We start from the raw sequence: 13,070 nt of genomic DNA on the forward strand, positions 1-13,070 counted from the left end.
ATGAAGGATAATGTTGGGTCTAGAATGACCCCAAGATATTTAAATTCTGGAGCTAATTCAAGCTCTACTCCATCCAGGAATATGTTTGACTGCTTCAAGTTTAAGGGGCGTTTTGAAAAATACATGCAGACAGTTTTTGAGGTGTTCAAAATTAGGCATGAGTCCTCCAGCCAGCTATGCATTAATGCTAAAGCAGCTGCAAGATCTTTTGCCCCCTGCTGGACACCATTTGCTTGCGTATATATAACTGCATCATCCGCATACATTTGAGTAAATATATTTGGACAGACTTCAGGTAAGTTATTGATAAAAAGAGAGAACAATAAGGGCCCAAGAACAGATCCTTGAGGAACCCCTGTATCACAGTCTAAATATGGAGATTTAACCCCGTCCAACACCACACACTGTTTCCTGTTTGAGAGATATGAGGCAAACCACTGAAGAGCCTGACTGGAGATATTAAACTGAGTCAATCTGGACAACAATATCTGATGGTTTACAGAGTCGAAAACCTTCTTCAGATCTAAAAAATACAGCTCCAACACAGGGACTCTTGTCCAGCAAGCTCTTCAAGTTCTCCACTAACATACACAGGGCAGTATCTGTGGAGTGATGTGCCCGAAAGCCAAACTGCAATGGATGTAATGAGGGTTGGGTGTTTTCTAGGTGAGCAGTGAGGAGTTTAACCACCCACTTCTCAGCTATTTTAGATATGACCGGGAGTATGCTTATGAGGCCATATAATTAGCCATGTCAGTCTTCACACCTGCTTTGAAAATTGGTGTAACTGCAGCAATTTTCCAATCTGTTGGAACAATGGAGTGTTCGAAAGACATATTCAAAACATGAGTTATTGGACGTACAAGCAAATTCATATGTTCCTTTAGGAAATTTGTGTTAATACCATTGTGGCAGGAATAAGGCACAGCGGGTCCAGGGATCCGAGTTCTCAGCCATTTTATTGATATACACCTCACCACCACATCACCACACACACCTGAGTCCCCGTGTTTTAACCTGGCGGGCGTGATTGCGGATGCCGTGCAGGTGCGTCCGCCCTCCCTGCACGCCACCACAGACCACGCCCCACCACACACCCCCATCGCCCGATTGAGGCCGGGGAGTCATTCGGCCGAACCTACTTCCCCACCCCACCGGTTCCCAACCTGGGAACAGAGCAAAGTCCCTCGCGGAGGCCGCCCACACCTCAAATGGCGGCGAGGCTTGTCCGGGGGTCGGCCACGCCTCCAGCAGCAGTGGCGAAACTGGTCCGGAGGCCGGCTACCTAGCAAGCCGGCACGACCCCGCCGGCCCCGGGAGGGGCTCACTGCCGGGCGCATCTGACGCTCCAGGGCCGCTCGATCCTCGACCTCGGGCCCAGGTCGCGCAGGCTCCCCTGGCACGGGGACCGCCCTCTCCCCTCCCGGTTTCTCCACCTTGTCCACCGCTGGCTGGAGCGCTGGCGGGAGCGCTGGCGGGAGCGGCTCGTCCACCGCTGGCTGGAGCGCTGGCGGGAGCGGCTCCGGCAGCCCCTCCCGCGACTCCTCTTCCTCCAGCCGGCGCAGACCCTCGCGCGCCTTGTCTGCCGCCTCCGGTTGGAGCGGCTCATCCACCGCTCCCGGCAGGAGCAGCCCTTCACCCGGCTGTTCCCCCTCCTCCGGCAGGCGCAGATCCCCGCGCGCCTCGTCTGCCACCTCCGGCTGCTCAGGTGCCCCACGCGGCTCCTCCACCGCTTCACTGTCCTCGGTACACACCTGTGGGGGTGGCGCCCAGGCCCAGAGCAGCGCCGCCAGCTCCCCAATCCGTTGCAGGTGGCGCTCGGACTGGTCCTGCAGCTCTGCCTGCTGGCGACGCACCTCCGCCGCCTGCTCCCGCTGGGCGGCCGCCATTTCGGCCACCCTCTGGGCCAGCTCCTCCACTCCCTGGCTCCGATAAGAACCCGCCGTGCCGCCTCCTGGGTTTCGGCACCACTGTGGCAGGAATAAGGCACGGCGGGTCCAGGGATCCGAGTTCTCAGCCATTTTATTGATATACACCTCACCACCACACACCACACACACCTGAGTCCCCGTGTTTTAACCTGGCGGGCGTGATTGCGGATGCCGTGCAGGTGCGTCCGCCCTCCCTGCACGCCACCGCAGACCACGCCCCACCACAACATCAAGTGCTTTAGATTATTTTAAACCTGTAATTAGTTTAGCAACTTCAGTGTCTGAAATATGAGTAATGGTAAACAAATTTTGACCAACATCATTCACATTATCAGAGCATACAACTGAGTCAAAGCTCTGACTGATCTCCTTAACAGATGAAATAAAGAAAGTGTTTAAGTTACTGGCAATAGATAGAGGCTCTCTAACAATAGAGTTATTTATATAAAGTTCAATTGTATTTTTGCTTTTGTTTGAATGACAGCCAAGTAATTTATTTAGGTGTTGCCAGATAATTTTACCATTACCTTAGGCTCTTTCAATTATATTTATAAAAATTTTTGCTTTGGCCTGTCTCAAACTTCTTGTTACTTTGTTCCGCATTGAAGTAAATCTCTGTCTATCCAGAGTTAGACCTGTTTTCAGGAACTGTTTTAGTAATTGATCTCTTGTTTTCATTAGATTCTTGCATTCTTTGTTTAACCAGGGCAAATTAGATGTTGTCTTTATTTTTTGTTGACCTCTAATGGAGTATGTTGATATAACATCCTTGACAATGTCAGTGAAGTGACTGCTGCAGAATTGTGGATCATCACTACACAATAAACACTCCCAGTTAGCTGATGCTAATGCTTCTGCTACATTTTGTCGCTGACTTCTTGGTATAAATTCGTGAAAGGTTCTCCTATTAGATGAACTATGAAAATGATTCTTAACCTGTGATTTTATAAGTTTTTTAGAAAATAATATAAAATTGTGGTCTGAAATACCAGTGATAAAATTATAAGATTTAATAATTCGCTCGGGCTTATTACTGAAAACCAGATCTATTTTAGCTCTAGAGCGTCTCGTTATTCTTGTGGGTTGTTCAATGTGTTGAGTAAAGTTTAAAGTCTCCATTATGTCCTTGAGTGTTTTTCTGTCCTTTTCACAGTCCCAGTTGACATTAAAATCTCCCATTACAATTATTTCATTCGACTTATTATTTATAGTATGATATTTAAGTAATATCTGTAGTTGTTCATGAAAAATATTCTTTGCAGAAGGAGGGCGATATAAACAGATCAACATAAATGACATTTCTGGGGAAAGAGTGATTTTAACAGATATGTTCTATTTCAACATCTATTGGTGAACCTTCTGAATACTGTGTACTCTGGAAAGACAACCACAGACTCAGGAGAAGAACTTGTGAGCCAAGATTCAGAGATACCCAAAATAGAAATATTGGAATTGCTTAGAATATGTTCCAGTTGCTCATGCTTTGGTAACATACTGCGAATGTTAATGTGTCCACATAGAAGCCCCTTTGGTTTATTTTTAGTGTCCCAGATTACTTTAGCCTGATTAAATGTCTTGCAGATCTTTGTTCCTCTGTAACTTTTAATAGCAGGATTTCTTGTCCTTTTGTTGACAATGCTATGAGCATTTAATGATGAGAAACCCTTTACCAGAGACTGTAGTTGGGTTACAGCAGGTGGAGGCCCAGGCAGCCGAGGTGGAGGCCCAGGCAGCCGAGGTGGAGGCCCAGGCAGCCGAGGCGGAGGCCCAGGCAGCCGAGGCGGAGGCCCAGGCAGCCGAGGCGGAGGCCCAGGCAGCCGAGGCAATAACCCAGGCAACTGAGGTGGAGGCCCAGGCAGCCGAGGCAGAAACCCAGGCAGCTGAGGCGGTAACCCAAACAGCAGAAGCGGAGGCCCAGACAACAGGGGCGTAAACACCGTTAGTTGTAGATGTAGCCTTACTAACTGGGACGGTGGTTGGAGCACAGTTAGTTGAGGTGGAAGGCAATGCAGAGATAGCTGTGCCCATAGGCTAACTAGGCTAATTAGTTGTAGCCAGTCCAAATCACTGATGTTTGAATTAGGTCCAGGATTTAGTTTTATATCACCAGCCAAAAGTAGCATCAGATCAAGTTTCAGAATCTCCAGGGACAATTGTCATGTATTTAATTGTTCATGTTTACCTGGGGGTGGTCTAGCATGACCAAAATCCAAGAATCTTGTGAACAAAAGATGTTGACTCCATTTGGCTGGGAAAATGGTATAATTATCCAGTTTTCTTGGACCTGTCAAACTCCACAGAAGATAAAAATGTATAAAAACAAAAAGACAAGTTGATGTCAAGATCCAGGGATTTTTAGATGTTTTTTTGGCAAAAGCACAGGACCTGCCAAGCTGTGTGTCTGCACCCTAGCAGCCATCTTGAATCCAAGATGTAAAAAGGGAAATATTTTATATTAAAACAAAATTTCTACTACTGGCTCCACATGGAGATTTATTTGATACTACTCATTCACGGAAAAGCGTGCAGCGCGTTGTTTTGTGCGACATCTTAACTTTAAGGTCAGGTAGACCGTGCTGCACGTATGGTTTCTTTTCTGGTTATCTTTAGGCACTATGTTATTACCAGTCTGTCACAAAAAAAAATGTTGTTTGTTTTCATTTAGTTGAATCTGTGAAAAAAATACCAAAGATAACAGTTTTCAGGACATAACATGGTCTTATTGCACCAAAAAGATAATTCCAAAAGAGCTATTTGCTGAAAATTGTGCATATCTCAGCATGGTGTGCAGTGTGTCCCCCAGAATTTGAGGAAACAGGACAAGTAAAGGACAAAAGAAGATAAAATACTATCTTGAGCTGATGAACAGACTTTTGCATACTATATATTATGTAAATTTCTACTTGTAATTGAGATTGAAGGAGACAGGCCCATTGGTAAGATATCCAGTGAATCTGTGTTATCCATTCCCATTCTACATGCATACACCGTTAGAACAAAGAAATAGAACAAAATAATCTCTGAGGTCTTGAGTGATCGGTGAGGTTGCCAAACAGTCTTACAATATCAAGGAAATAAAACTGGTTTGTTAGCTGGTTAAAATACAAAAAGAAAAAAGACCAAACTCTGAAAAGGAAGGGGGGATTTCTGTCCCTCAAGATGACACTTTACCTGTCACGGCTGGCGGGGTGAGCCGTGTGGTGTTGGAGGAAAAGGAGGACCCAAAATGCAGGCAGTGACTGATGATTCGAGTGAGGTTTATTTACAAGTGGTGGAGTGGCAAAAACAGGCAGTGAGGGAAGAGAAGTTACAGAACAAACCTAAACTGGGATAGCTAAATAACAAACCTGAGATCATACGAATGGGGTGGGAGGCAGCGAGACGCAGACGAGGAACAGGACATCATGAAACACAGACGAGCCAACAATGAACACAGACCGACACCCACTATAAATACACACACCAGGTAATCAGGAAATGGCACACAGGAGGGGACACAGCTGGAACTAATGGGCATAACGAGACACAGACCTACAAAGTAAAACAGGAAACACACAGACTGTTTTACAACACAAAACTCGGGGACCTGTACAGAGCACAGAGGGAGACACAGGTAGGGAAAATAAACACTACAACCAAACCCCAACAACCAACACAAAATCAGAATAAACTAGAAAATAATAATCACAAACTCAAAGCACTGGGTCACCGACCCAGGACCATGACATTACCTTGGATTTAAAAAACAAAAACAAAACAGTATCAGACTTTGCTGACAACCAGAGCCAATATTAGTGCATGTTTTTACTGGCTGACAGCACTTTGGGGTCTTTAAGGTGTCAGTCAGCCCCAAACAAAAAAAATCACAAATAAAGTCAGCCACACAGACTTTGAGCCAGACTGTTTACTTTCATTTCTAATAATAAAGGAAAGAGTGTGACTCTTTTCAGACTTTATGTACCTGGGGTCACTTCATGTCCTTGGGGCTGTCATAGTAATGCTCCAATTCTGCCTTTAAATTACATGGGTGATCACTTAAAGGGAGAGCTCACCCCAGAATCAAAGCGTTTTCCTTCTGGACTGTAGTGCAAACAATACTTGAATTGCTTTGCTGTGAGTAGTACAGAAGAAAAAGAAGAAGAAGGGTGGCTTGAAGTGCTCAAAGTGCCACAGAAATTCATTTTAAAAACTCTGCAGACATGTGTCTTTCCATCTGTGAGCATTTTCATGTAGGAGAAATTTTCGTGACACCATCAGCTCATCTCCAATATTTGGTCAATATTTTCTTGTATAATTTTATTTTGCAGTTTTTCCACTACAGAGGATTTTAAATCAAGTAACCAAGACGTGATTGAAGTGGAGACTTTCAGCTTTAAATCAAGGGTGTCCAGGGGTTTCACAAATATTCTGCAGTAGCTTTTTAGGAATTACAGTCATTTTTATGCACACCGCCCCATTTTCAGCAACTCAAGACTAATTGAAAATTGGACAAGCTAACATACTTTTAAATAAAAGGATTGTTTCCATACTTGGATGAAAATACTTTGCATTCAAGAACCCACAGACATCACCATATAGTGTTTCCTCCCCTGATGCTAATGCCCTGCTGGGTCTTTACTGCAGACACCTTTAGTTGCTGCTTGTTTGTGGGTCTCTCTGCCTTTTACTTTCCTATTTAATAACTGAAATACTCCTCTTTTGGGTTAACATCACGTGACTGGCTTGGTCATTGAAGAATAGACCTTTCACCATCAACAAAAAAATTGTCACTCAGCAAGTAGTTAGCAAGTTGTTGGAGCCAAGTCCAGGCCAATATTTTACTCAGTTACATCATGCCATATTTAAGTATTTGTCATGATCTTTAAGTTTCTATTATAATCTTGATCATTTTATGTTATAATGTAATAGGCTGTGCTCCATAAATTAATCCTGCTTTGTTAGTCTGTTGTTGTAAAGTGTTGATAGATGTCGTAAAGGGGGTATGTATTTGGCCCGCATGCGGAGGGTTGTGGGTAAAAGGTTAGGTAAGTTTTCTGACCGTCGCCATTTTAATGGGTTTTTTTTGTTGTAACATAAAGAGAATGTAAACGGAGCTCCCACCAGAGGCATTTGTTTTGTACCTTTTGATTTGTGTGGAAAATAAATGTTTTGCCCTTTTTTCCTTCGCCTCGTTTTTGCTACCGGAAGGCATCCAAGCGACTTAACAAGAGCACGAGTCAGAAACTTTACGTCCTGCAAAAGGTTGCCGCGATAGCAAGTGTTTGCAGACTAGTTGGCATCTCCCATGCAAACTTCTAGCAACCCCCAGCATCCAGCAACCACTTCACAACTGTTTGGGAAACACACATTGTTCCCTATCAATGAGTGTCTACCATATGGCAATGACCAACCGGTCTCTAGGCCTGTGTGACTGGGGCTTTAGCAGTCAACTTCACAGCAACCCCACCAGCAACCAGTTGCCAATTGATCAGTGAAGACATTTTATCCCTAGCAACAGGTGGTTCCCAAGTGGTTGCTAGCTGGACTCTAGGCCTTTGCAGCATCAGCCCTGTAAAATCTGAACCATGAAATAATTGCGAGAAAATTAATGTTTAGAAAATTCAGTGTTTAATTAACACAGGAACTCCCAGAGAGCAGCCATTTGGCTTTTCTACGTTTAAAACCCACCAACCAGCCAAATGGCTGGTAATCTTTTAGCTAATATCCTGGACTGAACTGTGAACTGCTGCTTTTGTTATGTAAATAAGGTGGTGCTGAGCCGTTAGGGTTAGGGGTTAGGGTTAGCCTAACCCTAGGGTTAGGGTTAGCCTAACCCTAACCCACAAGGAAACTTGTGTTTCTGTTTGCCATCTTAGGGAGAAATCAACACACATGGGTGTATTTCCTTTGTTGCTGAGATTTATTGATAAAAACAGTACAAAAAAAACAACAAACAAAAAAGGTGTGGAGGGTTGTGTCCAAAGCAACTGTTCTTTTCTTGCCTTCTTCCCAGCCATATGAGAGTGAGCCAACTCTCTTGCAAATGTACCTCCCTTGCCAAGATATGGGAAGACATTGCAAATGTACTTGGATTTTAGGTCGCAAGCCACCCAAAACTTGATCCCAAACTTGTCAGGTTTACTTGCTATATACTGCAGGGTTAGGGTTATACTGTGGGTTTCACAGGTTTGCTGAGCAGCAGCCTAGTAGACCCCGCAAGAGGACAATTTCATTGACCTCAACAGGAAAGGAAGTTCACAGCTTTTAGCAGCTCCCCACCCCCACACACTAACAAAGAGGCAGTTGGCAGTTAGCCACCCAAAACTTGATCCCAAACTTGTCAGGTTTACTTGCTATATACTGCAGGGTTAGGGTTATACTGTGGGTTTCACAGGTTTGCTGAGCAGCAGCCTAGTAGACCCCGCAAGAGGACAATTTCATTGACCTCAACAGGAAAGGAAGTTCACAGCTTTTAGCAGCTCCCCACCCCCACACACTAACAAAGAGGCAGTTGGCAGTTAGCCACCCAAAACTTGATCCCAAACTTGTCAGGTTTACTTGCTATATACTGCAGGGTTAGGGTTATACTGTGGGTTTCACAGGTTTGCTGAGCAGCAGCCTAGTAGACCCCGCAAGAGGACAATTTCATTGACCTCAACAGGAAAGGAAGTTCACAGCTTTTAGCAGCTCCCCACCCCCACACACTAACAAAGAGGCAGTTGGTAGTTAGAAATCAGCAATCATTCACACACCCCCACTCCCCCACTCCTCAAGTAACAACCTAATTTACATATGAATTGATGCTAAAAGACTAGCCAATTTAGCTTCCACTTGGCTGACGTGGGCTTAGAAAAGCCTGGGACTTCCAGTGTTAACCATCTGACAATTTTTGAAAAAACAATTATTTATAAATGCGGATACATACGTTTTAATTTGTATAGTTTGTGCTACATTTGGCAATTTTGTGCAATTCAAAAATGCTTAAAATGCATTTTGCGGAGAAAAAGTGACACCGGTGATGTAGTGATCTCAAAAACTCACAAAAACTCATGTATCAATTATTATACACTTGGCATTACAGGGTCAAATCTTCTCGATTGTTCCAACAACAGTTAAATTTACAGCCCTAATACTTTTAAATGTAACAAAGCAAAGCAAATCTAATAAACCATTCAAGAACCACTCTGTGTAGAGTACTTCATTTATTTTGTTTCCTGACAACAGTTTAGTATCGAGTCAGTAAAGAACTAAAAAAAGCACAGTTGAGATCAACAAGGCAAGTGTGTTTCATAATGAAATGTCTATCTTCTGCTGTTTTTTATGATACTTTATTCCTATTAGTGTATACGTGTATAAAGGTTAGGGTCACAGTGAAGTTTAAGACTGAGGGAGTGGGTGCGTCATTTTAGCAAGCAAAAACCAAGATTTGTCATTTTGAAGAATTATGGAGCATTACTATGAAGATTTGTAAAAATAAATAAATAAGCAGCAGTTGTTAGGATGAGCCTGAAAGCTAAAAGTAACTCTGGCAGCTTCATTTATAAGCTGGTTCAGATGCGTTTTAGAGGTGTTAGTGCAGTGCAGTGGTAATTAAAAGTGTGAAAGCTCTTTGAGGATGAGAAGTAAGAGCTGATAAAGATTAGAAACAACCTTAACACAATGAAAAGAAAGGAAAATCAGCCCTACCTTGATATCCTTGACAGGCTGACACTCAATCTGATGGGAGACTGATGCAGTTTGGTTCATTGTTGTGCCACAAATTCCACCAAATGCTCCTTTATCTAAAACAGGATCGCAAAAAAAGATTAAATAGAATTCCTGGTGAAGTTTCCTTCGTCTCCCCCTTCAGCTGCTTCTCAGCTCCGAGCTGACCACGCCACCAATCTGGTGCTGATATCAAATACTAAGAGGCTGCAGAGCTTCTTCGTTGGAAATGCTCTTCCTCGTCTCTAGCTCCACTAGTGACAACACATTTAAGCACACAATCTGTTTTCCCTCCTTTGTTGCTCTCTCTCTGGCAGTAAATGCTCTCAGTGCATTTGAAAGCAGTTCCTCCCTCCCTCTCGTTTCTTCTTTTTCTTCTTCTCTTTCCCTCTATGGCAACTACGAGCTGCTTCGGCTGACAGACAGTTCATAAACCAGGATGTTTGCCAGTGCCTCCCACATGCGAAGATGTTCCTTCATCAGAATGCAAATTTGCTTCAGGCAAAGATTTTGCAGGCGTTTGGTTAAAGTGTTTCTCACACATCAAAGCTTCTTGCAGCGTTTCTTTTCTTTTCTTTTTTTTTTTCTTGGAGGACTCGCATTGATGAATTCATGTTCAGATTTGACCCAGTGAGAACCCGCCACTGTTTGAGCGTTTATTTCAGCTGAAAGTTGGGTGACGGTTTGTTTTCAGTGAACACACAAAAAGAATACACTTCACTTTAAAAGCAACACAAAGAAAGACTCTTGACGGATCTACAAAAAGCACAATGGAAAATAATTCAGCAAATCCTCTCACCCAAATGCCATTTATAGGAGGTCTGTGAGGAGGTAGTTAGAGAAGAAAAAACAGAGGCCACATTTTATTACATGCATATGCATATTTTGGTGAATGTGTTTAGCCATTTTTTTTATTAAGAGGCATTAGAACTTTATTAGAGCCACAGACTGTATATAAAAGATGGGCATTGCCAACGTGAAGTCACCAATTGGTTTGTGAAGCCCCATCTTGAGGCCTTGAGATGTCCCACTGGGTGGATTTAACTGAGAAGTCAAAGGGACAATCTTACAACTTAAATGTAATGATTGGGATGACAAACTCACCAGTTCAAGACAGAAGCAGGCTCCTTTTCCCATAGAATTAGAAACAGCCAGAAATGATTCGCCCCCTGCTGGCCATTAGAAAAAATGCTGGTTTAAAACACTTCAACATTGACTTCCCTTCTTAGACCCAGCAGCACTTCACTTTAACATTTGAAAAGCAATTAAAAAAAACTTTTAAAAGTTAACCTTTCTTTAGCTTAGCTAGTATAAAAAAGTTAAAAGGAAAATGGGAATTCCATCCATTTTCTCCCACTTATTCTCTCCCAGAATCCAGACGCAGGCCAGCAGCCTACGCAAAGAAGCCCAGACCTCCTTTCATCATCCGGGGGAACACTGAGTCGCTCTGAATCTCTCCAGCATGTCCTGGGTCTAACTCTCGGTCTCCTTACAGTAGGACAAACCTGAACCACCTTACCTTGCTCCTTTCGATATGGAGAAGTACTGTCTCTACTTTGAGTCCCTACCAAATAAGCAATCTCATTCTTTTGGTTATTACTAAAAAAAGTGGGTCCAATTTATTCTCTGCTCCCCTCACTTGTGAACAAGACCCTCAGATACTACATACCTGGGCACTCTGCCCTTTTCAAGCTGTCACACTTGGCTCAGAATTGTTCCAGCATGAGCTGGAGGCCACCACCTGATGAAGCCAACAGAACCATGTCATCTGCAAAAAACATAGATGAAATTCTGAGGCCACCAAAGTGAAAACCTTTCTCTACTTGGCTTTGCCTAGAAATTCTGTCCTTGAAATTATGAGCGGAATTGGTAACAAAAGGCAAGCCTGGTGAACTCAAACACTATGTGGACCAAGCTCTCATTGCAGTCATACTGGAATCAAATGGCTCGTAGCAGTAGCAGTGAGCCAGACACCCATCGATGTGGGCCAGATACCGCATCCTCCCAAAGCACCTCCCACAGGCTGTCCTGAGAGATGCAGTTGAATGCTGTCTCCAGATCATCAAAACACTTGTATACTTTACACACAAACTTCCACCCACAGTCGAGTATCCTCAAGAGGATAAAGAGCTGGTCCAGTATTCCACAACCAGGATGAAAACCACATTTTTCCTCCAGAATCGAAGGTTATCAAAGGCAAATCACGACCCCAGTATGCCAGTCCGGAAGCACCACCCTAGGTCTCCACGCAACATTGGAGAGGCATGTCAACCAGAACAGCCCTACAGGAGCTCATGGCGTATCTTATCCACGCCAAGTGACCCTGCCACAAGGAGAGTCATCTTGAGTTAGGACATTTATGACCTCAGCTGGTTTGGGGTTGGTTTTTAACCATAAAAATGTCACCTACCATGAATTTGTCCATTATTCTTTCTTTGTTGTGACAAAGATAATGGGAAGTGTAAAAATATATTGATGTATCTGAACACTTTACTTTCTGATGTTTTGAAGTCACTAATGCCTAACAGAGCTCAAGTAGCAAGATTTACGGCTGTAGAAGCTTTCAAGCAGAGCTGGAGTGATACTTACATGGCACTCTTCTTTTGTAACTGAGCACTCAAACCACTGTTAACTAGAAACCATATTCATACATTCAAACAGTGCTTTATTCTATGCCTTTAAGCACTTTCTAAATATCACATATGTATATCACACTACGATTAGGAGCAATTTGGCATTCTGTTATTATGCCTAAGGACACTTTCAGTTACTAGAGGACCCACTGAGCAACAAATACTTTTTGCACAAAAATGATTGAAAACCATAATTAATAGCATTAAAACACGTAACCAACATTTGTCACAAATACAGAAAACAATGAACGATATTACAAACATAAACAGAGCCATTAAAAACATGCTTAGTTAAAAAGAAGTCGTCCTAAATGTCCAATAAAGAAAAAAAAAGTAAACAGTACAATACAATATTTTACTGCATTTCCGCCAAGTTGAATAATTAGCAGGATATAAATACTATCTCAGTCCTGCTTGCTTGTTCCCTGACGTCCATCAGTCATCTCTTGGGAACTTTCCAGAAACTTAATTTTCTTTCATTTAATTCAGTTCAACAGACATCCCCACTTTTCTCTGTCACCAGCTGCCACCAGCATCAGCAGTCCTGTGTAAAGGAAGCTTTGGTTAGGACTCTGCAGTCCTGTTAAAAACTAAGTGCCTTCATTGTTTACTAGCTTGTAGAACTACTTTCAGCAGGAACAACTTGAAGTAATTATTTTCTTTATAACTTTATCAGTCACTCAGTCATTAGAGAGGAATTTAGACCCATTCTTTTTTGCAGTATTGTTTCAGTTCATCGGGGTTCATGCACAGCTCCCTTAAGGTCCCACCACAGCATTTCAATCAGGCTGAGGTCTGGACTTTGACTAGATCATTGAAACAC

General features: G+C 43.1%; 1 protein-coding gene across 1 annotated transcript in view; it reads right to left on the bottom strand.

The window, feature by feature from the left end:
• LOC146491620 (inactive dipeptidyl peptidase 10-like) overlaps positions 1 to 10,027 on the bottom strand; it is a 129,716-nt gene extending 119,689 nt beyond the window's left edge. Inside the window, exon 1 of the mRNA XM_085152208.1 lies at positions 9,597 to 10,027. Coding sequence (XP_085008334.1) covers positions 9,597 to 9,656 — 60 coding nt within the window. The 5' untranslated portion in view covers positions 9,657 to 10,027. The remainder of the gene's footprint in view (positions 1 to 9,596) is intronic.
• Positions 10,028 to 13,070: the final 3,043 nt, after the last annotated feature.

The sequence above is a fragment of the Neolamprologus multifasciatus genome, chromosome 23 (genome assembly GCF_963576455.1).
Source record: "Neolamprologus multifasciatus chromosome 23, fNeoMul1.2, whole genome shotgun sequence".
Lineage (NCBI taxonomy): Eukaryota > Metazoa > Chordata > Actinopteri > Cichliformes > Cichlidae > Neolamprologus > Neolamprologus multifasciatus.